The sequence below is a fragment of the Xiphophorus maculatus genome, chromosome 19 (assembly GCF_002775205.1).
Source record: "Xiphophorus maculatus strain JP 163 A chromosome 19, X_maculatus-5.0-male, whole genome shotgun sequence".
Lineage (NCBI taxonomy): Eukaryota > Metazoa > Chordata > Actinopteri > Cyprinodontiformes > Poeciliidae > Xiphophorus > Xiphophorus maculatus.
In genome coordinates, this window is record NC_036461.1 from 19,448,290 (window position 1) to 19,474,886 (window position 26,597).

At 38.5% G+C, this 26,597-nt stretch overlaps 1 protein-coding gene across 4 annotated transcripts in view; it reads left to right on the top strand.

Annotated features, from left to right (window-relative positions):
- Positions 1–26,597, top strand: part of npas3 (neuronal PAS domain protein 3) — a 268,530-nt gene that overhangs the window by 195,249 nt on the left and 46,684 nt on the right. For all 4 annotated transcript variants that reach the window (XM_023352222.1, XM_023352224.1, XM_023352225.1 and 1 more), the window contains one exon: positions 22,769–22,949. In XM_023352222.1, coding sequence (XP_023207990.1) covers positions 22,769–22,949 — 181 coding nt within the window. The remainder of the gene's footprint in view (positions 1–22,768; positions 22,950–26,597) is intronic.

Here is a 26,597-nt window from a genome sequence, read left to right on the forward strand (position 1 = left end):
CCTTTTAGCTACAAATAACTTCAGCGAGGCACTTCTTGTAGCTATATGCTCGCCTCTGACATAAATCTGAGGATTTGGCTGAGATGTTTGATGGTTTTTTACATGAATAATCAGTCTCAATTTCCATAACAAATAAACACTGTAAGTTGATATTCCATTCTTAATTCCATAGTGCTAGGTAGATTCACTGGTATGTTTTGGTTCACTATCATGTTGAGGGTTCAGTTCTGCTTCAGCCTCAAGTTTTATTCCAACGATGTCACATGTTTGGTCAGCACCTCTGATTTCCAAAATAACCCTCATTATGTTTCTTAGCCTACCAGACTCAGTTAAAACACAGATAAGAATACTAGACAACAGTGATAATTAGATTGGCTAAAACTATCATGGAAATATGTTTAATCAACTTAAATAAAATATAATAAAAACTTAGGATTGTGATGAAAATCCTTGACTTTTTGTACAAGCAAAAAAAAAGAAAAACAGTTAATTTAAGGATTAGTAGGAGAGTAGAGAGAGACAGGAAAAACAGAATATGAGGTTTGCAATTAGTTGATTTTTAGTTCTCTTCTTTCTTTCTGGTGCTCTCCCTTTCCAACGATTACCAATTGTTACAGCTCTTTGATTAAGACTCCACCGCAGGGGTGCTTAAGATCGACCACAAATCTGGAATTTACCTGTTTTAAACACCAGTTTTCTAGTCACCACATCTTAACGGGGTAATTTAAGATCACTTTAAACTCTTTATGAGCCCATTGTTTGAGTAAGGGTAAAGCGATTTCTTAGAGCCTTTGGGCTCAGGTACTTCAAGAAGAGACGATGGAAAATAGTTAAATGTTAAGAAACGTTGAAGGAGGAAGACTCCACACAGTTCTGTCTTTGTTTTTATGAACATCACTGTGGGAGAGACAGCTTGACGAAAGTGCAGCTGAGGAAGTGAGCCTGGAGCAGTGGAAAGCAGTTCTGATGCTTCAGGACGATGTGGGAACAACGTCCTTAACTCATCATTTAATATTTCCTGTAAAAAGAACCAGCAGCTCTGACTTTGACTGGCTAACAAAACATCTTTTAAAAGAATCAATACATCTGTTGGAGGAAGAAATCATATAATACTGAGGTTCTTTTTGAGCTTTATTCTAGATGATTATTTCCACGTGCTTTGTGAACGGTTTAGCGGAAATCTGAGTCTACCCAAACTAAACAACTGAAAGCCTCCAGGTTTATTCCAGTGAATAAATATTCAGTTTTTTTTTAATATAGAGTCAGTTTATAGCACATGTTGTGTCAAGGCACCTTACAAAAAAATTCTGTGGTCTCATACAGACAGATTCCAAGTAAACATCCCAAACTGATCCTGGTTGTCTTCCCTCATTTTTCTACTGTTTTTCTTTTCTCTTGGTGCCTCAAACTTTGTTAAAACATTGCCTTGTCTCGTCATTTACTGTTCAATTTTCCTCTCTGCACTTGGTGCTCTTTATTTTACTGTCACTGTGTCATAAATGTTCCTACTGCTTACTCATGTATCTTAAAGAACAAAACTGTTATTGTCCATCTAATAGTGTTTTCTAGTAGTTTGATTTATTTAAAAAGGGATCGAGACATGGTTTGGCTTCTAAATGTGCTTTTTGAAGAGGAAAATGAGAGTCAAGTTTACATTTATTGAAGAGAACAATTATAAATTACCTAATATTTGATTTTAGTTCCAGTGTAATTTAAAGAAATTGAACTATTCTCTAGTATCTTGTTAGGTGTATGATAGGGACACATTATGACTGCTTATCATTATATAAAATATAAAAAACAGCTGACAGGGCAAGATAAAATCTACTATGGTTATGTTGGTAAAAAATATTAGCATCACCTGTGATTGTTGCCTAAAGATTTTTGATTGAATATATTCATGACGAAATGTACAAAAATCTAAGACCTTACAGAGTGAAAGCAATAGAAGAGAGAAACAACACAGCGAGACAAATTACAGCTCGCAACTGCCAGAAATTCGATTGGTGTAGGATTAGTGTTTTCAGGTAAGCTGTGTGCAGCGGGTAATTTGCTCTAGGAGTGCAAATTAAAATCATGAAATAGAGATGTTCTCTGCAATTACTGCAAATCACTGGATTTCTCAGGTAATATTAGCTCTGGTGGAACTGAAGATTGGTGTGGATTGACAGACATGGACAGGCAGGCCTTCTCTATCCTCAACTTCAGATCCAAGCTAGTAGACAGTTGGGTGTATGTGTGCACAGCTACATACATACATACATACATACATACATACATACATACATACATACATACATACATACATACATACATACATACAAAAACTTAATTAAATTAATTTGGAGTCTGTAATTGATTAATCACTATTAATTGCATTTTAATTGAGAACTAAACATCAACAAAATAAACAACATTTTCAATTGCCACTAAATTACTGAATAAATAGACAACAACAAAGACATGTATTGTTTTTAACCTTTTTTAGGTTATTCAACCATAAGATTGCTGCAAAATGACATTCTACCCATTTAGTGATGAAGTGTTTAAGGAAGTTGATCATTCAACTTCTTTGTGCTGCTGCTCATACATGTTTAGCATTGAGATGCTATTATAGGCTTGAATGGCTTTGCTGATAGGCTACCTACATTTAGTGCAACTTGAACACAACATTATTCTATTGCTGCATCTCATTGGTTTTCCAAGGGAAGCAGCTTTGTCATTCATCGCTGATGTCATTTGAAAGGTTCCATTTTGAGACTTCTGTATGTAGAATAGAAAAAAAATGATTAATTGTGTTAACATCTTTAATGCATTAAAATCTATGTAATTAAGTAATCAAAAACACTGCACTGAAGTCCCAACCCTAATATATTTGCTTATGTGATTTTCAGGGTGTATTTTGTGCCAAACTGACCTTTTGAAATTGTGACTGAAAAGGTCGACTTTGAGCTGATACATTCTAATGAAAGGTTTTTGTAGATTTTAACAGGCCTAGATGTTTTCTTTGAAAGAAAATAACCCTGTTATGCAATTGTACTCTTTATTCAAGAAATACAGAGAATGCAGTCAATACTTGCTGGAAATTGCTGTCAATGTTGCTTTCAGCTTGTTGGCATTTTCCCTCATCACTTCCTGTCTTGTGTTTTTATCAATTCTGGAGGAATGTTCAGCTTTAGTTCGGTTGCTGTTACATTACTTATTCAATTATTGTGTGTATCTTGCCTTTCCAGTTTGTTTTTGTTTTTTGTTTTTTTCAAATGGATCTGAGATCTAATGTTTCCCCAATCTCCCCTACCTTTGAGAGTTAGCCCCAGGGTTCTGAAACATTAGCTTTTTTTGTTCCAGTTACATTAAATGACGTGACTTCTTTAATTGGAAAGACACAATCCTCAACTTGTTCATTAGAGGTTCTACTCCAGTCTTTATTAGTTGAGTCTGTAGCCTGCGCTGGTCCATCCATTGTTGAATTATAATCAACAATTCCCTGAAGCTTAATTTAAGAAAGGCTCAACAATTGTAATCTTGATGCCTGCTCTGTTTGTAGCATTTGTTACATCGAAAAGCTCCTTTTTGTTGCTAAATTATTTTTAGAAAGTTGTGGAAACCCAACTTAGAGGTCACTCAGTTTTTTTTATTATGTAAAACATTAATTTGTAGCTTTTTTATATTTTAGATGTTTTTCTCAAATAAATGTCATTCATGGATTTTATGTGCAGTCTGTGTCACATTAAAGATGCAAAACTAATGGATAATTTTAGCCTTTCTGAACAAAAACTTACATGCCAGGCTAAATGGACAGATAGAGCACTCTGAAACTGCAAAATATCAAGGTGCAGGATGGGCAACGTTCTATATGTAGAAGAATGATTTAGCATGATTTAAATTTAGATAAAGATGAAGAGTGCAAAAAGACCTTTTTTCTTTTGCAGGTGTTGGTCACACCCATGATCTGAAAGAAATAAGGGAATTTATTTCCACTGTGTTTTGAGTAGCACATGTAGCTGTGTATTATCACTGATCACTTTTTTGTTGATTGTTCTCATTAATGCAGGTAATGAACTGGTGTCACCCCGCTGCTGCTCAATGTTCTTTTTGACCTGTCTCTGCACCCACAGCGCTTCTGTGTAGTTTGGCTCTAATGGCAGATTAGGGATTTGGAGCAGATGGAGCATAAAACAATCGGAGCACACATCAGGGAGCAGGCCACTGCCTTTATGAGTTGTGTGACAGCTAAGGTGTACATTAACAGCTTACTGCCTTATTGGTGATGTGGAAGGAAGGTTATTGAGAGTGTGTGTGATTGTAGATTTAATTTATCATCAAATTAAGGAGTCAGAGAATGGGCATCTCATAAACTTGTTCCATTCTAAATCCTGACAGTGCTATGAAGCCATTTTCACTTTCTTTTTTGTCAAAGTTATCAAAATAATTTTAATAACCAAGATCATGCATGTTGGTTTTATTTGTTGTGCAAATAAAGCTATCCAAACCCACCTAGAGAAGCTAGTTATGTTTTTTCATAAGAAATAATAACTGTCTTCTTATTAACGCGAGAGTCAAGACATCACTGAGATACATTTCCGACATCATGATGTCATCTAAAAAATCACACAATTTATCCAGAAATAGAGGACACTAGGAAAAGTCATGGCTCTTCCCAGGAACAGCCTGCCAACCAACATTACTCCAAAAGCTCATTGAGAACAACATGCAAAGCACTACAGGCCTCATTTCAGGGCTCTACAATAGGATATTGGCAAAAACTGCCTCCATGGGAGAGCGCCAAGGCCAAACCATGGCTGATTAAAAACAAAACAAAGGCACATCTCATTTTTGCCAAAAAAATCTTGATGACACCCCCCTGCCAAAAAAGAAAAAAACAATCTATGCACTGACAAGAGAAAAGCTGAGCTTTTAGGAAGATATGTATACCTTTACATTTAGAATTAACAGCATTTCAGAAAGCCACACCTTGCCGGCTGTCAAACACAGCGGTTGTATCGTAATGGCCAGTTCTGGAGCTGGACGGGTTAGAGGAACTGAATGAACCATGAATTCTATTTCCTAGCAGGAAACCTTGAGGGAGAATGTCCAACTGTTTGTGACCTTAAATTCAGGCAAAGTTGGGTTTCACTTTTTGATTTTGGTAGTTGGTCAATGATCCAAAGCAAGTCAAACTCAGAATAACTGAAAATGCAAAAAATAAAACGTAGAACTACAAGCAGCAATCAACAGGTTCCAAGCCCAACCCAGTCCTTTGGCCCCTCGCCCTCCAGCTCTCCATGCACTCTGCTCCCCTCTTCCTACCAAACTGGTGTTGCTGTACCTCTTAGCATGTCGACCAAATTGGGAACTTGGAGGACAGTGCTTACTACCCTATGGATGGTAGTGTCAAAGCCAGTCCACTCCTGGTCACGTTTCTTCCCTCACGCTCTCCTCTCCTCCCCAGAATCTCAGCCTTTTCATGTCAATCAACACAGAATTGATTTAATAGATATTTATTGTCCCCCACTGGGGAAATTCAGGTGCAACAGCAACATCAAACTACATATGTTCAGTCAAAAGATCAAAATATGTTGAGAAAATGTAAACGGGAAAATAATAATATACAGTGCAAAAAAAATACTGTGCATTTAAAAAGATAGACAATGTGAAGGTTTTAGAGTAGCCTAGCTGAAGAGAAAATCTTAAATTTGATTGAAACATTGTGGGATGACCTCAAACAGGCAGGCTGCTCCCAGAATCCCTCTGATGTGGCTGAACTCAAATCTGCAATGAGGAGGGAGCCAAAATTCCTCAATAGTGACATGAAAAACTAATTACCTCTTTTTGATACTACTTGATGTGAGTTGTTGCTGCAGACATATAGCAGGTTTTATACTAACCAGAAACAGTAATTTTGTTTTAATAATAACATATTAATTGAACTAGTGAAGAGTTAATTATCCAATACAGAGCTGAGGTATTAAATGTGTATCTTTGTCTGCCCATCTTGCTGTTCCTCATCTTTATGTTAGGTCTGCATGTGCGTTTCTGTGCACACTCTCACAGCTTCAACCGTTTATCCATCATATTTTGCAGTGGTTCTTTCATCCACATCCAAACATCTGCTTTGCCATCATCATCTCTCACTGCTTGTCTCATGCCCATGGCAGGCAGGGAGCAGTACAGCGGCAAACCCTGGCACCGAGGCGGAAAAAAAAATCAGAGTTTACACAACGGAAAGGCGGAGAAATTAAAGATGATTTTTTTTTATTCGCTTTATCTGAAGGAGAATTCATTACCTGGCAGAGAAGCGAGAGCTGAGCGCTGTCAGCCAAGAATAATGACTTGTCTAACTGATAGGGAAACACACACATACTCACACACACCCCTACGCACACACCCCCACATGCACTCACACACAATTTCACATGCACAAAGAAGATAACTCACAAAATCAACAAGCGAAGTAACACAACACACACTCGGTGTCAAACACTGTGAATCTGCTTTTAGTTTGGACATAAACACTCACACATACACACACCATACTCAATAAACAGCGAATAGATTCATTCAAACAGCATTCGCTCTTAATCATGACTTCAGCCTTACTGGATGTGTGCTTTAGTGTGTTTATCTGCAGAGGCCCCGCCCTTCTGCAGAGGTCAAAACTCCAGCCACCTTTGTTCCATCAATTTCTGCTTTCTTTGGCAATAAATGTTGATATTTAAGTCATAAAATATTCTCGTCAGTGAGCTGGCATGTCTACCACAAGACACCGGAGGGCATAAATGGTGACATCATAAGTGAAGTGACGGTGTTACACACAGAGCACTCAAGAATGAAAAGTGAAGGTCAGCAGTCGTACAGGATTCCTGGTGGACACGTTACAGAGGATTACCACCACCTGACAGCTTGAATTGGTTCACAGTTTGGCTTTTCGTCATACCGGGAAGCATGATGGACGACCATATTCTGCTGCTTCTCATATTTTGGCATATACTCTTTATAACATGGGGCAAGAAGACATGGGATGTTTGAGTGCCCCTTCTGTGCCTACTGGTTCCAACACTTGGTCACTGTAACCACTGTAAACCATAGATATGGATCAATTGTACAACACAAACACATGGCCTCAGGGAAACCTACAATCTCTGTAACACTGTCAAGTGCTGGCAATGTGTGGCTGAGGCAACGTCTACATTTGAAGACCTTCGTTCATGGTTTGGACTGTCAGTCCAAGAACTGGCTTCACTCTACTCTTGGTGTCTCATCTATAATGTACATGCCCTCACTTTAGGAATCAAAGTATTTACAAATCTGTCACTGGCACAAATAAGTGAATTTATCTGGCCTTATTTTTTTTTAGATAGATAGTATTTTGATTGAAACCTTTTTGAACCCTGGGGCGTTCCGTGGTGGCGTAGCGGTTGGCGCGACCCGTATTTGGAGGCCTTGAGTCCTCGACGCGGCCATCGCGGGTTCAACTCCCGGACCCAACGACATTTGCCGCATGTCGTCCCTCCTCTCCTTCCCCGTTTCCTGTCAGCCTACTATCATATAAGGGACACTAGAGCCCACAAAAAGACCCCCTGGAGGGGTAAAAAAAAAAAAAAAACCTTTTTGAACCAGTACAGTACTGTAGAGACTGGATTTCGTGGATGTGTCTTCACGCACACACACACCCCCACACGCCCACATGCCTATACACAAATACACAGATTATATGCTCTCTGATTTTAATCGTTGTGGGTATATGTTTGAGTGAAATGAATATTGTTCTTGTGTTCTACTGTACTGACAATATGTCTTTGAAATTCCAAGCAATTATTTGCAGAGAATGGGGAATGGTCAAAATAAGAAAAAAAATGCAGTGCTTTCAGACTCAAATAATGCAAAGAAAACAAGTTCATATTCATTTAGAAACAACAACACTAATGCTTTAACTTAGGAAGAGTTCAGAAATCAATTTTTGGTGGAATAACCATGAAGTTTTCAATGGAGTTCAGTGCAGTGGTGTCTTAATATTTTCCAGAGCTGGCTGGAAAAAAAAAAAAAATAAAATAGATAGATAGATAGATAGATAGATAGATAGATAGATAGATAGATAGATAGATAGATAGATAGATAGATAGATAGATAGATAGATAGATAGATAGATAGATAGATAGATAGATAGATAGATAGATAGATAGATAGATAGATAGATAGATAGATAGATAGATAGATAGATAGATAGATAGATAGATAGAGCACACATAGAGGTCATTCCACCTAGTATACAAGTCTCCATACAAGCTGTATTCCAGGCAAACTCAAATCTAATTTCTTTGATGTGACACACACACTCTCAGCCCCGGCATGCCTGTCTTTGTTGGTAATAACCTCTGTGTTCCCCAGTCCTAAGGAAATCAGATGGAATGTGAAATTGAAAACAAACAGTCATTTCAGATAGCAAAGCATCTCCGTCAGGCAGCAGATTCAAAGCCACAGATTGTTCTCAGAGTATAACCCGATATACAGTATTGCTCATGTTCTCTAAACTCCTATCTAATAGTCAACTTTAACATAATAAGATGCAGTTGAAAGCTGATGGAAGCTGCCACTCCAGTCTTTTGAAGCTGCTGTGGGGTATCTGTCAGAGAAGCTCCTGTCGCAGAGGTTTGACTTGTCATTAGGAAGTGATGGCTGCTTTTGACATCATGGGCTGTGGAGCACTGCAGTTGGAGAGTTAGTAAAGTGTTTTATTAATTATTGCATTTCAAATGTTACATACAGTGTCATAAACACAATTTAATGTTAACTCCACAGGAATAGTGCATCAATGACAGAAGTTAAATTACATAGGATTGTAAGCTTGTAAATGAATTATTACAAGTAATTCCATTTTTTAAGCCAACCTTAGTATGACTGGTTTGTATTTGTGGAATATAATATGTTTGGTTTATATGCAAAAGTCCATTTAAAAGTAATGATTGAAGTTTAGTCTAAATATTCTGGTAAATGAAGCTCTAAATATTTTAAGTCAGAATCAACAAAAAAAACTTATTAACTTTTCAGATTAGAGAGAAGAAAACACAGTCATGTTTCATCTGTACCAAGACAACCATGTAAATTCTGCTACGTCATTCATTCCTAGTCTCACTCCACAAAATTGGCACTGTTAACATTCTAGTGATTTTTTTTTTGCTTTGTGTGTGTGTGGGTGTGTGGGGGTGTGTGTGTGTGTGTGCTTTTCCATTTCATGTTGAGTTTTGGGGTTCCCTAAGTGGTTGGCAATATTAAAACCTACTAACACATGAGTCACTGCACTGAGACTTCACTCTACTGTGCTGACAGAGAACTCACTGCTCTGTTTGCGTGTTGGCTGAGGTGTGGGTGTGCATGTGTGTGTGTGTCCTCAAACACTTTGTAACAGGCATGCATGTCTTTTGTCTTGTTTGCATGCTTCTGCAGGTGTTTGTCCATGTGCACGTTTGGTATCTCATGCTGTCTGTATGTGCGTGTGGCCGTGTGCGTGTGTGTCATCCAGCGTCTCTGTGTGAAGGTGAGACACAATAGCAGATTAGTCCTTGAGAACTGGTCCAGGAACTGCTTTGATCTCAACAAACGTGCTTTTACTAAAGTGGTGAAAAGTACAACAGAGGATTGCTGCCTATTTTGAGATTTCACTGTGGAATGTAACTGAATGTAAGTTATTCATGGAAAAGTTGCTTATTTATGAATTCGTTTATAAAATAATTGAAGGAAATGTAGCTTGGGAAACTAAAATACCAAGGTGCAATACTAGATGACAAGCTACTGGCTGCTGTAGCAGTCAACCCAGGAGTGTCATTTCTTAGGATTATGGCAGTAGTGCTACATGCTTATATATATATATATATATGTACAGTACAGACCAAACGTTTGGACACACCTTTTAATTCAATGAATTTCCTTTATTTTCATGACTATTAATATTGTAGATTCACACTGAAGGCATCAAAACTATGAATAACACATGTGGAAATATGAACTAAACAAAAAAGTGTAAAACAACTGAAAATAGCCCTTATATTCTAGTTTCTTCAAAGTAGCAACCTTTTGCTGTGATTACTGCTTTGCACACACTCTGCATTTTCTTGATGAGCTTCAAGAGGTCGTCACCTGAAATGGTTTTCACTTCATAGGTCAACCTGCCCTGTCAGGTTAATAAGTGGGATTTATTGCCTTATAAATAGTCATGAAAATAAAGAAAACCCATTGAATTAGAAGGTGTGTCCAAACTTTTGGTCCATGATATACTGCTCAAAAAAATAAAGGGAACACTTAAACAACACAATATGACTCCAAGTAAATCAAACTTCTGTGAAATCAAACTGTCCACTTAGGAAGCAACACTGATTGACAATCAATTACACCTGCTGTTGTGCAAATGGAACTTTGTACAGAACAAAGTATTCAATGAGAATATTTCTTTCATTCAGATCTAGGATGTGTTATTTGAGTGTTCCCTTTATTTTTTTGAGCAGTGTATATAGCTCTGGAAAAAATTAAGAGACCACTGCAAATTAATGAGTTATCTGATTTTACTTTTCATAAGTACATGTTTGAGTAAAATGAAGCAAGCAAAAATTTATTAAAAATTTAAACATTCATTTGCAGAATATGAGAAATTGACAAAATAATAAAAAATACAGTGCTGTCAGACCTCAAATAATGAAAGAAAACATGCTCATATTCATTCAGAAACAACAATACTGATGTTTTAACACAGGAACCAATACTCGTGGAATAACCATGAGATGATAACGTTAAATCTATCTGCATATTATTCCAGGTGGCAGAGGCATAAAATTTAAAAGCTTTTTACACAGCTCAGTTCTGACCTTTGGGACCTGCTGCAAAATGATGTTCCGAGAACACAAGCTATAATGGCTGTAAAGCTATAAAGTTGTTCACAAAAGTGAACATCAACATGTAGGAAGATGCAAAAAGATGCATTTACAGATAAAAACCAGCAAGTGAGAAAGTCTGAGGGACATTTTGCCGTAGCACACAATGTATGTATTCAAAGAGCCACAGTTAGTCATGAAACACAGGACACAATGATGTGCAACATCCAAGCTTTCCAAATGCTGGGCTGAAGAGTTAATAAATAGCAGATTTCTATAATCAGAATAATTGAACCAGAATGATTGAAGTAATCAGGTTCCTTCTGACTTGATGTGAGAAACCCTTTGTTTTTTGAAAAAGAATCTCATTTTAGGTGTTAGTTAGAAATCAGTTTGTCACAGTATGAGATTTATGGATAGATTGTCATTAATTAGAATACCTAAATATACGTAGCAACTGGCAACTTCAGTATCAGCCCTTTGAACAGTTAACTAGTTGGGGAGGACAGGTGGAAGCTGCTTCCCATGTGAAAATATTGTAACCTTTGATTTTTTTGCATTCAAAACCAGCCAGGCGGGACTGGACCGTAACAAACACACGATTTCACGTTTACAAAAAATGTTGAACAAAATTTTTTATTGTCTCAAACCAAACATATCTGAAGATTCTCAGTTTTCCAGGTTTTTATATTCAGGAGAGTTTAATGGAAGTCATAATATTTCCTATAGAAGTGGTCTGATGGGGCGACAGTCACTTGTCCTCATTCTGCCGAGCGACTGACGTAATTTATACATGTGAAACTTTGAGCTTGCATACGTAGATGTGCAGATGCAGGCCAGCAATGCAATACAAGAAAGTGGAAACATTTTCAAATTTTGTTGTTGTCTGCTGTCACCGAGAACTCCATGTGTGTGGAGTCCATAACTCACTGCTGTGAAGTAGGTAATGTAGTTTCCTTTTATAAGGGCGGCTTGTCTTTAGCTCATTGTTGTAACTCATTTGTTGTTAGACATTTAAAGAGAGGAAGGTTCACTCTAATGTAACCACCATGTGAATTCCCATGTCCAACTGTGGCCATTTTGTCATCTGTGGAGTGTATTCTCTGCTCCTGATTGAGCAGGACCTGTTGGTTTGGGGAGAGTTGGACCAATGGAGCAGAAACCTGATGAGTGATTTGGTGAGGAATCCACCAGATCTGCTTAGATCACATTCATACTTTTAAGTATGATTACGACCTGTGGAGGACAAACAAAGTATGAAAACGATGTATAGAGTGTAAAATGAGAGAGAGGAGGAGCAACAGAGCCGCAGATACACTTAGGCAGAGAAAGAGAGAGATGGGAAGAAGAGAGCAACAGCAGTTTGTTTTGTTCTTGTCAAGGTCACCACAGCTGAATGTGGAGATCCTGAGGGAACACCGCTCTGCATGTGTATGCGTGTGTGTGTCTATGAGACTGCATTGAGAAATGGCTCTGAGTTTTATGTATTGTAACGTTTGTGTGCATGTGTGTTTGCCTTTGGTCTGTGTGTGTTTGTCTGCATTTAAAGCTCTGTAGGGGCTTACAAAGGGAGGGCTGCAGCGACACAGTCCAATTGCTGCTCAATTAATTGCCACACACACACACACCCACACACACACACACGCCTTGTGACCGACAGAAAATAGCATCAGTGTTGGAACAACAGACAGATTCCCCCATAAAAGATTTCAAGAATTTTAAATCTAATTTAGACAAAGGCACATTAATCTCAACACACAAACACACACACACACACACACACATTCTTCCAGCTGATTTGTTCGTAACAAAATACCCCATCTTTGATGCTGATGATGTTTGGATTCCTTCTGTTGTGTGGATCCTCACTCATCGTCCATCTGCTGCATTGTTAGATTTAACAGTCTTGTGTTTTGTAGTGATATGTCTGCTGTTGGATTAACATTGATTTCTCTGCAGTCCATTACAGGCAACAAGATTTGTCTCTCTTGTTTTTTTGGTGGGGGGGGTTCTGTTTACTCAGATGGTCACTAGTCAGACATTGCAGCAGCTTCTTGCACTGTGACAGTCTGCCATGTTTTAAAAAGGATTTCAGAATCCTGAATCCCGCTGGTGTAGGTCAGCATCTTCTACTTACTGAATTGTTTTAGCTGATGCTACCAGCTGCAGCCAGCAGGGGAAAATGGTGGACAGTTTTTCAATGAGAATTTAGATGAGTTGCTCCACATTTTCTTGAAAATCAAACAAAATGTTTCAGTCACAAGGAGTTTGACAAAATTACACAAGTTTTTCAGAACCTTTTCCCCACCCACAGTGCAGTCACAAACCAACTACTCCTGGATTGCGTTTATGTCCTGGAAGGTTCACTGGTGGTTTCCATCACTAAATCTTTTTTAATCTGAAATCTTTTCCTACCTGTAATTTTATTTTTTGTTTTTGATTTTTGATTTTTTTTTTAAAGGGATGCAGAATTAACCCTTTCGCCTGTTAGTAAAATAAATATGGGCTGTACACCATGGAGTTCTTCAAATCAAGTAATCTGGTCATAGATCTTGTTGGATCTCTGTCTACTCAGGCTCTGCTCTCCTTCAGCGGCATTGGTTCTGTCAGCAACCTGACAGTCAAAGGGACTGGAGATATTTCAGGATAAAAACACCCAACCGATTGTGACTGTTCAGTCTAATCTCATAGATCATAATCATGGATTGATTTTTTTTAATAGACTCCCACGTGGTTTAGTTCATTTGCAGCTGTATCTGTTTTCACATCACAGATCAGTCTGCATCAGTATCAAAATGCCTTTGCTCTACGATCAGGTTCTCGAAAAACAATGCCCAATGTTTTTCTCAAGTTCATCTCACCAACAAAATGGTGAGGTTATTGTGTGTTTAAAATGTATTTGTGCAAATAATCTTTCAAATTGCTCTACAAATATTTACGTATATGTGTGTGTGTAAATGTATATTTAATTATGTATTCATTGCATTTGTCTTGATTGAAAAAGGTAACTCTGCGTGCCTATGACCTGAACATGATTCTCTGAGAGAGAACAGCTGCACCAAAATCTGTAAATGTGGAACGTTTCTGAGCTGGACTGAAAATGTTCTGCTTCTGTTCTGTAAAAGAAGTGAACTGTGATGTGTGTTTCTGGGAACGAGATGTCTGAGTTCCCTCCTGGACTTGTTAGTCCATGACCTGAGCTCAGGTAACCAGAGAACAGCGCTTGGATTGGGTTGGAAACATCACCAATAAAAGGTCTGGTGTGTATTTGTTCCTGTTCTGAATCACTGCAAGAGCCAAGAAGCTTTTGCAAAATGTCAAACTGATTTTCAGAGTTGGACTTATTTAATGCACGTGTGCAGGCGTGGGTGGGTGTGTGTGTGTGTGTGTGTTCCTATATTTTGCCCTAAGGACCTCTCTGCTGGATGAATAAGATTCAGCCTTTAGAACACATACACACACCAACTAAAGCTCTGTACAGGTCATTAACACACCAAACAAATGAAATCTCCTCAGAAAGAAGGGAGGCAGCAGTAGATGTATTAGCATGAGAAACATGATAAAAGTGCCCCTCCATTGTGTTCTTATCAGAGTCCCATAATGCACTGGGAAGCAGGGATTGGCCCTGATGTTTGGACACACAACACTAAGCTTATCAGTGTCTGAGGCTCTCGCTCTAATGTTGAAAGACCACCATTGTTGTGAGCTTTAGGCAGAATACAAGAGAGATTTCTGGGTCTTCACAGTGGATTTAGTGGGGTGGATGGGGAAAGGAGAATATACGGCTGAAACCAGGAAAAGAGCTCAAAGTCATAAAATAGACACAATCTGAAAGAAATGCAGGCAAACAAATCAGCAGGTTGTCTAATTTATGGCATGCATCTTTTTACGTCAGTGTGACATGGATGGATGGAATTACACCAGCAGTAATTTTTTTTTCTGAGTATGATCTGCAATTTCTGAGGAACCAACACTAAACAGTTTTGAGATTTTTGCTTTTACTGCTAGAGGTTGGGTTTTTGACTCCTTCAGGCTCTAACTGACACATATGTATTAGACAAAATTGTTCAACCTCCAGGCCAGGCGTCTCTGGGCCCATCTGCAGTTTACCAGTCATCCATCTGGATGATGCAGAGGAGACATGGGAAAAGATTAGGTTTTCAGATGAGTCCAAAACAGAACATTTTGGTTTCATCTTCACATTGCCGTGTTTGGAAGAAGAAGGATGAGTTTAATCCCAAGAACTCCACCCCATCTGTGAAACATGAAGGTGCAAAAGGACTGGATGGTATTGAGGACAGGATGGTCGGACCATGTGTCATCAGATTTTGGGCCTTCCCTCAGTGAAACCAGTGGAGATGAGTCGTAACTGGGTCTACTAGCGTGACAATGGCTCCAAACCCACAGCCAGGGGAACTAAGAAGTGGCTCCGTAGGAAGCATTTCAAGGTCCCAGATTGATCTAGCCAGTTCCTTGATCTGAGCCCAGCAGAAAATCATTATTGCCCAGCAACAGCCCTAAAACCTGAACGATCTGGAGAAGATCTGTATGGAGGAGAGGACCAAAACTCTGCCGCAATGTGAGCAAATGTGGTGAAGACCTACAGGAAACTCTGGAACTGGACACAAAGGTTTCTGCACCAAACATTACATTCTGTTGCTCTAGTGTATCAAATTCTTATTCCATGCAATGCAATGCTTATTAATTATTTAAAATGGATAGTTTTTCCATGTTGTGTCTCACATGTCAGGTGAACATTATAGACTTCTCCACTTCTGGTTAGTAGGAAATCTTGAAAGGTCCTTGGTGTATCAAACACTGTACAGAACTTGTGGGTAGTAAATGTTATCACATGATTCCTTAAAGACCCCAAGGCACCAAATACCGTTTCATGGTTATGGGGGGTGAAGTGGAGACAGAGTGAATGTTGTATTAACATCTGTGTCTGTTGCTTTTGCTTTAACAAATCATCAAGTTGAACAAGCTTTAGTGCTTTGGGACATGGAGGCAAAGGATGTGTGAGTGTGTATTGATCTTGGTGAAGGATCTCTTACCTCTTCCCTCTCCGGGGGTTTAAACCACACAAAGCACACAAACAGATACTCACAGGCTCCTCAGTGCGGAGTGATTTATTACAGCTTTGAAAAAGTTTGTTTATTCCATTACAGATGCACACAAAGTTCAATATTTTGTTGTTCAAGTCGGCTAAAAAAAGACAGAAAAAACTGTTATCGCTGGCTATACAGAGACAACAAGTAACATGCCACTGCTGAAGAGAGATATCATAAAGAATCTAGAAACAATTTATGTAAATAAAACTAGAAAGCTGACTGATATAACCATTTTGAATCATGATGTGTGGAACTGCTCAGCCTGGCCTCCACACTGCACAGCTTTACTTTTTATATTCATCTTTCCTGCAAAGAAATTTCTTCTGTTGTCTGCACAGTCTTCCAAAGTATTCGTGCCCCTTTCTAGCCCACATTATAATGTTTTCTGGCTACAAACCTGGATGAAAATGATTCATGGTTTCCAAAATATTCATAAATCCTCTCTGTGTCATGCAGTGATATTCATTTCCCCTGATCTAATACTTAGTAGAACACCTGTCACTGCAGTTACATCTACAAGTCTCTAGGAGATGTCTACCAGTTTTGAACAGAATAAAATTTATGTCAACTCTTCTGCTTTAACCATCATTTGTCATATATTGCCACAGATTCTCATTTCGACATAGGCTTGGACTTTGACTGGGCTGTTTTTGCATGTGAAAATATTTTGAGATACAAATCCATTCAACAAATGAGAATATTATTGAATATTATTGCTGCTGTCAGCAGCTGCTGTAAGTAACTAATTAAGTGACATGTAATCTAACTTAGTTACTTTCTGTAAAACTGTGTGAATCCAAGTCATTTTCTCTTCTTCTGCTCACATGGTTTTCTGCAGGGTTGCCAGAATCCGGTCCTGGAGAGCTACCAGCCTGCAACTTTTAGATGCATCCCTTCTCCAACACACCTGAATCAAACCAGTAGCTCATTACCAGGCTTCTCTATTACATGTTGATGAGGGAATTGAAGCATGTGATTCAGGTTAATGAAGGGTTTCATCTAAAGGTTGAGAAATAGTATTTCTCCAGGACTGGAAGTGGGTGCTCCCCTGTCTCAATGAAAGGGCTGTTTTGATAGACACACACCTGTTGCATTCTTGCATATTTTTGCCACTGATTAGAATAAAATGTGGTCTAAAACAGCAGAAGAGATAAACAGCTCTGTCCTTCCTGAGTGACTTAATGTGCAGATTTCCCCTCTCTTGTCACCTCGCTTTCTTAGCTCAATGATGTGATTGTCTGAGTGTTCTGTGTTCTGTTCTGCCTAATAAATCAAAATGTATTAGCTTGGTGGACACACCTTTATGTAAACCAAAACAAACACACACGCACACACACAGTTCATAATGGACTGACCATTTGTCATTCTCTGAGCTGTTGACAAGAAAAGTGTCTTAGATATGGGATGCGTGTGTGTGTGTGTGTGAACACATGCAGTTATTGACTCTACAGCTTCATTATTATTCATGACGATGATACCGCCGTGATGTCATCAGGTGGTTAGCTTCATCTTCATACACACGTTACTCATAGTTGTAGCTTGTTCACAGAGACACTGACATTTACTGAAACTGTGCATTTAATTCCCGTTGGATGTCCCTCAATACATCATGTGAGAAATTGTTACTTCAATAATTATTTATTATGTTTTAATATTTTGTAAAATTGACTTTTTCTTAGCTTTATGTCATGTTATAATGTTATTCCTTCATCAAAAATACACCTGGAGTTATTCTTTGATTCTTTGATGCTTGTTTGACAAATCCTTGAATCTCCCATGGCAACCATTTGGGGGTGTCCAAACGCTTACTCTAACAAAGCCATTTCTACAAAAACTCCTTTGAGCTGCAGTGTCCAGCCCCTCTGCCTCTCAGCTCCTCCAGCAGCAGCATTTAGCAAACATCTGGTGGAGCTGAGTGTCTGCTGAGCTTATCATCAAGACTCTGAGTGCAACACACCATAAGAATGTTTATGAACGGCATAATGAGGAGCATCGATGTGATGATGTGCTGAAGGCAGAGTGACAGAGAAGGAGCTTCTTAAAGAGACAGAGACCCATTACAAGGTGTCAAATTGTGAAACCAAATTCCTTTTAAGTCATGTTTGACATATTCAGGATTTTCATAACAACAGAAGGTCACATAGTTATTTGATTGTGTCATAAAATGGCTTTATATACCTGGAAAATACATACTACATGATAAACCTCCTTAAAGTTTATTGCATTCCTGTAAGATGAAAATTTTGTTGATTTGGTGAAATTTTTACCCCTTTTGTGATGAGTGCAGCACATTCTAAACACTTTGTGATTATTTGCTGATGTGTAATTGAAAAGATGAATGAGATTACTTCACATTTTCTGAAGTCTGTGGGATCTTCAGTATTTGGGGACATAAAGTTACTGTGTGAAGATTTTTCACAGTTCATCTTTTGTTCGTTGTTTCTCCTCATTTCTTTGCTTTAAAGGACGATGTTCCATGAATCATTAACAGCAGAGTAATTATGCACTATCAAACTTGGAATATTACCCCACTTAGCTAATGTTTAATGCTATAATTAATTCTGAAACCTGCGAGCCAACATCAATTTATTTGATTAGTACTTTGCAAAGTCACCCAGAGGTTTTTCACTGTTTTGAGGTATGTGGGTTTGTGCTCGTGTGTTAAGCTTTAAAATGTTTTTACATTAATTAAACTATGATACAGAGTGAGAGTGATTAATGAGAATTCCTCGCTTCATTTTTCATGTGTTTCATTTTTTCTTCTTCTTGTGTTTCTGGACAGAATTTTAGCTTTCACAGTCAAATTGTTGATGCTTTCTTTGCCATCTGCCAGGCAGCAGGTTGATCTGATTTGACAAGGGACTGGGCAGTGACTATTATTAAAGAAAGTCATTAGGAAATTGTTGTTTTATTGAAATTGTGAAGAATTAGAATGAATTTTGACAAAATATATTTGTATTTATATGTGTATTTATGTATGCAGGGGTGTGTTTGTGGGTGTGTGCGCGTGAAACTCGAAACTTTGAAACTTTTAGGCTGAAGGACCTCGGATAGAGTAGAGATATTAAACTTCAATATTTCATGGGCAATATTTAATGTGAAATGGTTTTATTGGATTGAGCAAAGAGAAACCCAGAGCCTGAACAGATGATGAGGCGTGCCATTGTTTCATACGCTTCTGAATTTTCCAGGAACAGCATCACTGCTAAGGCTGCAGATGATCCTGTAATCATAGAGCTATGCAGCCGCAGAAGCAGTTCTGACGTTAGCAGGAATTTTAAAGTGAAAACGTTGCTCAAAAGTTCAGGTAAAGAGCTGAGCAGGTTAACATAGCTGCTGTTGGATGAAAACAAAGCAGCTTGAATGGAGTTTGTCTGCTCTCTTTCACATACTCAAGCTTCCTTCCACTGTCCAAATTTATGGATGTAGGTTTATTTGTTACTCTAAGCTGCCCTAATGTGTGAGTATGTGCATACATGGTGGTCTGTCCGTTGTCTCTGTTTGCTCCTGTGATGGACTGGCGACCTGAACAGAGTGCTTCGCCCAATAGCTGCTGGAAACAGGCATTCAGCTGGTTTTAGATTGTCAAAGGACCTCTCATGTCCACACTGTGCCCAGATGCAGGCCGTCCCTCACTCACATCTAAGAAATCAGATAGCGACAAACTTGTAGCAGCTACAGCTGATCCCTGGACAGAGAGTTGATATATCAAGGAGGCTGTGGAGGTTTTGGTGGTGCAAGAAGGCGTATTTTCAGGAATAAAGATTGACTGAGATCTGATTCGATGTTTGGTAAAGATTTAATTTTTAGCTCTCCCTTGCTGAACATTTGATATGCCCCCAAACTATTCTGTTTTTTTCTTTCTTTCTTTTTTCCAATTTCTGACTAAAGATTGAGAAAATCAGGTTTAATCTATTTGTTGTTTTCTCATTTGTTTTGTACTTTCTTTCCCCTTTGAAAAATGAAAAATATTAAATTAAGCTAAGAGTTTTTCTGAAGACATGTTGATGATGTGTCATGTTCTTGTAGGCAAGATATAGGATCACTGCTTTGACCTGTATTTTGGAGAATGCAGTGGTGGCTGACCTGGGTCAACAGCAAAAACAAAGATGAAAACATCTTGTTCCTTAGTCACCTTGTGTCTGACATGGATTTGACCACAGGAAAGTTACTTTGCTCCTCCCAGTGCTGTCTGAAGTTTCCACTGTCTGTTGTGAGCTGATGTGCCAGATGGTTTGTTTCATTGAAACACCTGGAATGTTCTCTGTGGAGATCATGTGGGAAAACGGCTGGCATTTTCAATAAATCCTTCCAGGTGATCGAAAGGAGCATCTGTCCATCAAAGTCTCAAGTGAACTTCAATTAAACACACGAACTGGATGGAACCACAGGAAAGCGGTCAGGGAACACGAGCTGCCATTGTTGATTGTCATCATTTCTGGAGCTGTCTGTCTGGGTTAATGGAACAAACCTTTTGTTTACCAGACATGGCTAGAAGACAGGAGAATTTATTTCAGGGTGCACCCTGAATCTATTAATTTAATCTGAAGTATGTGCATTCAAATGGAAGATAGATCTGTCATAGCACCCGTAGTGCTAGAATCTTGTAGACGTGGCACATAGGCAGGAGGCGCTGTGAGCTCAAGTCTCTACTTGTGCAGAAACACCAAAACAATCATTTTCACCAATGTAAAGTTAGTTTTTAATAGCATGTTTTCTTAAAGCACGGTAAATCACAGAGAAGCTTCAGTTCCATGATAACTGTATAACTCTTTCAAAGTATTAGTCAGCCATTTATTGTGCCTGTTCTGTTGACTACTTAGCTCTTCCAGAGGCTTTATGCTAAGTACAGTGTTTGTAAAAACACTGACGTAAATTGTCAGATACGCTGACTGACATTCCTTTCCTCCAACTTTGCAAATATATTGCAATTAAAACAAAAGACTGAAAAACGCAGGGCTCACAGTGTGACAAATGTGTCGCTTTTCCAAAAACAAAAGATAGAAAAGAAACTGTGATGAGTTATTGTGCTGATGTCGCAAGTGTTTAACTACTGCCCACTTTGGTCACAACACTGTTGTTTAGATGACAGGTTAATCATTTAGGATTTGAATTTGTTTCCATGGTAATAGCTTGGTAACAGCTTACCTACAGGTCTATATGGGCTGTATGACTTCACATCATGGCGGACTGCGCTCAGCGGATTGTGGCGCAGCACTGTGAGCGCAGCAGTGAGGTGACCTAGCCCAATCTGAAGTGGTTTACTACAATACCCACGATTAAATAGATAACTATTTAACTGAGTTATCTATTAATTAGATATGAAAAGCACAGTTTATGTGCTTTTGAAACATTTAAAATGTGCAACACTGGTTAAGAGGATTAGCCAAGTTTTAATATAAGAAAAGTCATCTTGTCACTTAAACGGAGGAACAACGTTGATCCAATTAGCAGTGTAACATGTAAACATAACTCCGGTTTGTGTGAGCGCATGTGGTTCAGCTATCAGCATCATTTCTTAATCATTACTTTCTGTTTCACATGAGACTTTGTGAGGGAAATAAATTGCCTTAAAGGTAATTCTTATTAAAAGGATTACATCCATATAATCCCCTTTGTCCCAGTGGACACCCCAAAAAGCACACACACACACACACACACACACACACACACACACACACACACACACACACACACACACACACACACACATATTATACATAACCAGATTAACACGTGGAAATAAATGTGTACAACCTTTTTGATATGCTACAAATGACAGAACACACCTCCAATAAAACCTGAGAGGATATTATTGGAAACCATGTTTTCCCGTGTGTGTGTGCAGGTTCATGGATATTACACCCCATAAGTGTGACCAGAACATGCACCTTCTTGTGTGTGTGTTGCAGGTTTGTTATGTTGAATACACACCTGTGTGTAGAAGCTGATTATGGAATGAGACTTCATTTTGTTTATGCTCCCTCTCCTCATCCCCAATTAACAAAGACAAATCCGCTTCTATCATGACTAATGAGAGAGTTCAGCGTGAAGGAACTCTGAATTTTCATAGTGAAAAGAAGACTATTTATTCAATTTTCATGAAAATGATAAAACGCAGCTGATTGTCCATGAGTGTAAAGGGGCAGATTAGATGAGGATGAAAGGAAGAGATGACAAAATGGGATGAGGGAGAGGAGATAACACCAGTTTTCACATCTCTGTTAACTGTAAGGCTAATACTGGACTCATTTTTGTTTTCATTTTGTTTCATTTATTTATTTACTTCCAGACATTGTGCAGTAATGAACATTTCAAATTGAGCCCTTAATAGACCTAAAATTAATAAAGTTAAAAAAGAAAAAGAAATGATTTCAAGATAAATGCATCATTTAATATAGAGGGTAGACAACATTTTTTCTCCTAAAGGCCACATAGCTTCGTATATATGCAGCCTTTGAAAAGCAAATGTTTAACATTTGCTCTCAGAGCTGCAGGAGACAAGCAAAAAAGGACTGACAGTGAAGCTAAAAGCAGAATATTTACCTTTTAAAACATTTCAGATTCATAGAAATACACGTCTAATATAGACTGCTTTAGAGAAGCATTCCCAGCCATCACAAATCTTAACAAAGTCTATTTTGGATATACTGCATGGCTGAGAAAATTTAGCTCTAAATCAGATCTGGGCAAAATGTTTTCTTAAACATGCCTTAAAATCAGTAACTGCTGATTGCCCATTGTCCTACACAAATAGAACAAATGGCAACATTTTAATTATTTGTTGTTTTACAGGTGGAGCTAACGGGAAGCAGTGTGTTTGACTACGTCCACCCTGGTGACCACGTGGAGATGGCAGAGCAGCTTGGCATGAAGCTTCCTCCGGGGAGAGGCATGTCTCTGTCCCAGGGAGTGGTCAGTGAAGATGGAGCATCCTCAGCGTCATCATCATCACACTCTGAGACGCCTGAGCCAGGTAGGAGATCTGAGACAGGGGTGCAGGACTTGAAGCCAGGTCTCTCTTTGCTTTTTAGATAAAGTGAGACCTCAAGCTCAGAAGCAACTTCACTCAACTGACTGACATTTGTAGTGTCACACAAATTACTTTCTTCAGACAAATCCATGGAGAACTACAGAAGAGGATTAGGGCCAACGAAAAAAAAAAAAAATTCTGTCCTAAACTCAGAATTTTTTTTTTTTCGGTGGCCCTAATCCTCTTCCGTAGAGAACTGTGGTTTCCTTTAAATAACCTCACAAAATATTTTAATAAAAATACAATTATGATCTATATTGATAATAATCTATTCACCTATGTTGACATTTTTGTGCTCCCTTTGTTAAAAGAACCTAAGGGGTGAATCAGATCAATCATGTATGAACAGAGTGGGAGTCTTGTTGTTTTGTTTTTTTTCCTCAGTTATTGTCAGTAATCATAATTTCCTACTTCTATAAAGTAAAAGCCGGCCAGGTGCTCAGCTGCTCAGTGCCAGAGCAGGTGCACCATTAATGGAAGCTACTTTCCTTGATGCAGTCGTCCCAGTTTAAAATTTTGGCCATTTACTGCATGTCTCTCTTCTTTTCTCTGCCCTCCTTCGTATTGAACTTCTACTGAAAACCAATTAGTGCCAGAAAAACTTTTGCAAAAGTCAGTCATTAAGGCCCAGAGGAAACACCAGCCTGTTTTAAATAATTGTAGATATACACTGTGTTCCAAATTATTATGCAAATTATATTTTCTCAGATTTTCCTAAATGGTCAATGCAAATGATGGTCAGTATAATTTTCGAGTCATGAACTATTACAGTATAAATCAAATTTTACTGAACAAAGAATGAAAGCAGTATTATTTTCAAAAATAAAAAACTCAAAATGCACTGTTCCAAATTATTATGCAGAGCAGATTTTCTAAACATTTTATGGATTATAAAGAACTGCAAACGGTCATTCTTTGAATGTGCAGCATTAAGTGGTCACATGTACTAAAATCAAAAGCTATGTCAATCAGAAACATCTTAACAGACCGAGTTACATGTTAACATAGGATCCCTTCTTTGATATCACAGCACAATTCTTGCATCCATTGAACTTGTTAGTTTGTGGAAAGTTTCTGCTTGAATCTTTGCAGGATGTCAGAATATCTTCCCAGAGCTGCTGGTTTGATACTAACTGTATTCCACCCTCAGATCTTCTGCTTGAGGAAACTCCAAAGGTTCTCAATAGGGTTGAGGTCAGAGGAGGATGGTGACCACACCATGAGTTTCTCCCCTTTTATGCCCATAGCAGCCAATGACACAGTGGTATTCCTTGCAGCATTCATTGTCATGCATGAAGATGATTTTGCTACAGAAGGTACGGCTCTTCTTTTTGAACCATGAAAGAAAGTGATCAGTCAGAAAGTCCATATACTTTGCTGAGGTCATTTTCACACCTTCATGGACTCTGAAGGGGCCGACCAGCTCTCTCTCTCTCTCCCCATGATTTCAGCCCAAAGCTTGACTCCACCACCTGCTTGCTGACGTCACAGCCATGTTGGGATGTGGTGGCCATCCACCACCAATCCACTGCTGCGTCCATCTGGACCATCCAGAGTTGCACACCAGTCATCAGTGAACAAGTCTGTTTGAAAATGAATCTTCATGTATGGCTGGGCCCACTGAGACCGTTTCTGCTTGTGAGCTCTGGTTAGTGGTGACCGAATAGTAGGTTGATGCACCGCAAGCCTCTGGAGGATCCTCCACCTTGAGGTTCCAGAGGCTCCAGCAGCTTCAAATAACTGTTTGCTGCTTTGTAAAGGCATTTTAACAGCTGCTCTCTTAATTCGATGAATTTGTCTAACAGAAACTTTCCTCATTATGTCTTTATTTGTACAAACCCATCTTTATGCTGAATCAGCCACAAATCTCTTCACAGTACGATAACACTTCAGTTTTCGTTAAATATCTAATGTTTTCATATCTTGTCATACGGTACTAAACTATCTGATGATTTTCGTCCGCAGAGATTCTTTCTCTTTCCCATATTGCCTGAAACCTGTGGCTTGCTTAATAATGTGGAACATCCTTCTTAAGTAGATTTCCTTTAATTGAGCTCACCAGACAAACTAATCAACCCAGCTTTCTGAAATTAATTATAGTGATTCAAAGAGCCCTAACACACAATACCATCTATAAATTTAATAGCACAATAAAAATTTAAACTTTATGACACTTTAATCCAATTTGCATAATAACTTGGAACACGGTGTAGAAGATTCAAGAACAAGCTTTTAAGCTCACCTTTTAAGCTCTTCCTTATCTTGCTATCTTACTAAATATTTTGATTGACACATTGTTATAATGTAACAAATGTAAAGGAAATAATAAAAATGTTTCTACAAGAAGATTTAAGAATTGTGCTATGTATCTATTACTGCTGAGCAACATAGCAGTTCCAAATGTTGTCATGCAGCATAATCCTCCGTTATATTCAGTCCATTCATTCTATTTAGAAATGTTCTTGCTGAATGTTCAGGGTCTGATTCACAGCTTATGGGAGATAAATGGTGACGAAGATTAATGTAATAACATTAATGTATATTTTGTTCTGTAAACTGCTGGACTGGATTTAAAGCCCTATGATCGACTGTATATTGGTTGCAGATAATGCATCAGAGCAAGAAAATAATCTGGAAAGTAACATCAGTGTAAGAAAGCATTCACTGTAAGTCAGCGTTCACTGAGCAAAAGCAGTAAATGAAGCTGAAAACAATTGATGCACAGCTATTTATTTAATCATTTTGTTTGATAAAAGGACTTAAATCTAAGCTTTTGAACTGGTCAGTATTTCAACCTTTTTTTGGAATTTGCTTAGAGCTATCCACATTGTGTTTGCTCACTGGTTTTCTGTTAGCACTGAGTCCTGTTGATGGTTGTGAGATTGGGTAGAGTGGAAGTGGCTGAAGACAGTCCTTGGTTAGAGGTGGGACACATCAACCAGTTTCCAGTCCTATGTAGGGCAATACAGAGAATACCTGATATAGTTTAGATTTGACCTAGAAAATCCAACCCAACCTGACCCGGTCCAAGACTGTAGACATTGTTTCTGATCCCGATCTGACCTGACTAGTTAATTTTAATTAGAATATTGAGTCTGAAGTAAAGTTGACCGTCTTTTATACTGGTACCATTTTAAAATCCTTGCAGACCTCTGACTTTTCTCTGCTGACTTAGTATCTTCCCCCATTTTTAGTGTTTTTTAACACCTTCCAGTTCCATTTTGTTGCTTGTTGTAACTGCAGGGTGAACCAAACTGCAGATGTTATGGGATGTGTGATTGATAGGAGTAGAGGAGGGTGGTTCAGGTTACAGTTTAACTAACTTCTGCACCTTGTTTTCTTTTTTTTCTTTTGTCAGCAGGAAGCCACCTGCTTCTCTATTTAGATTAGAATAAGTGGATTAACAGATTGTTATATTGTGTGTTCTCCTATAGTTTTGTCCAGAAAGGTCGTAACAACTTTGCCATGTGCATCCCACCTCCACACCTGCTTCACTCACTAAACAACTTCAACTCTGCAGCAGTGGTGGATTTACTTTCTTATTTCTACAGCATCTGCCCTTAGTCTAACTTTGAAAAAGTCATCCAATGC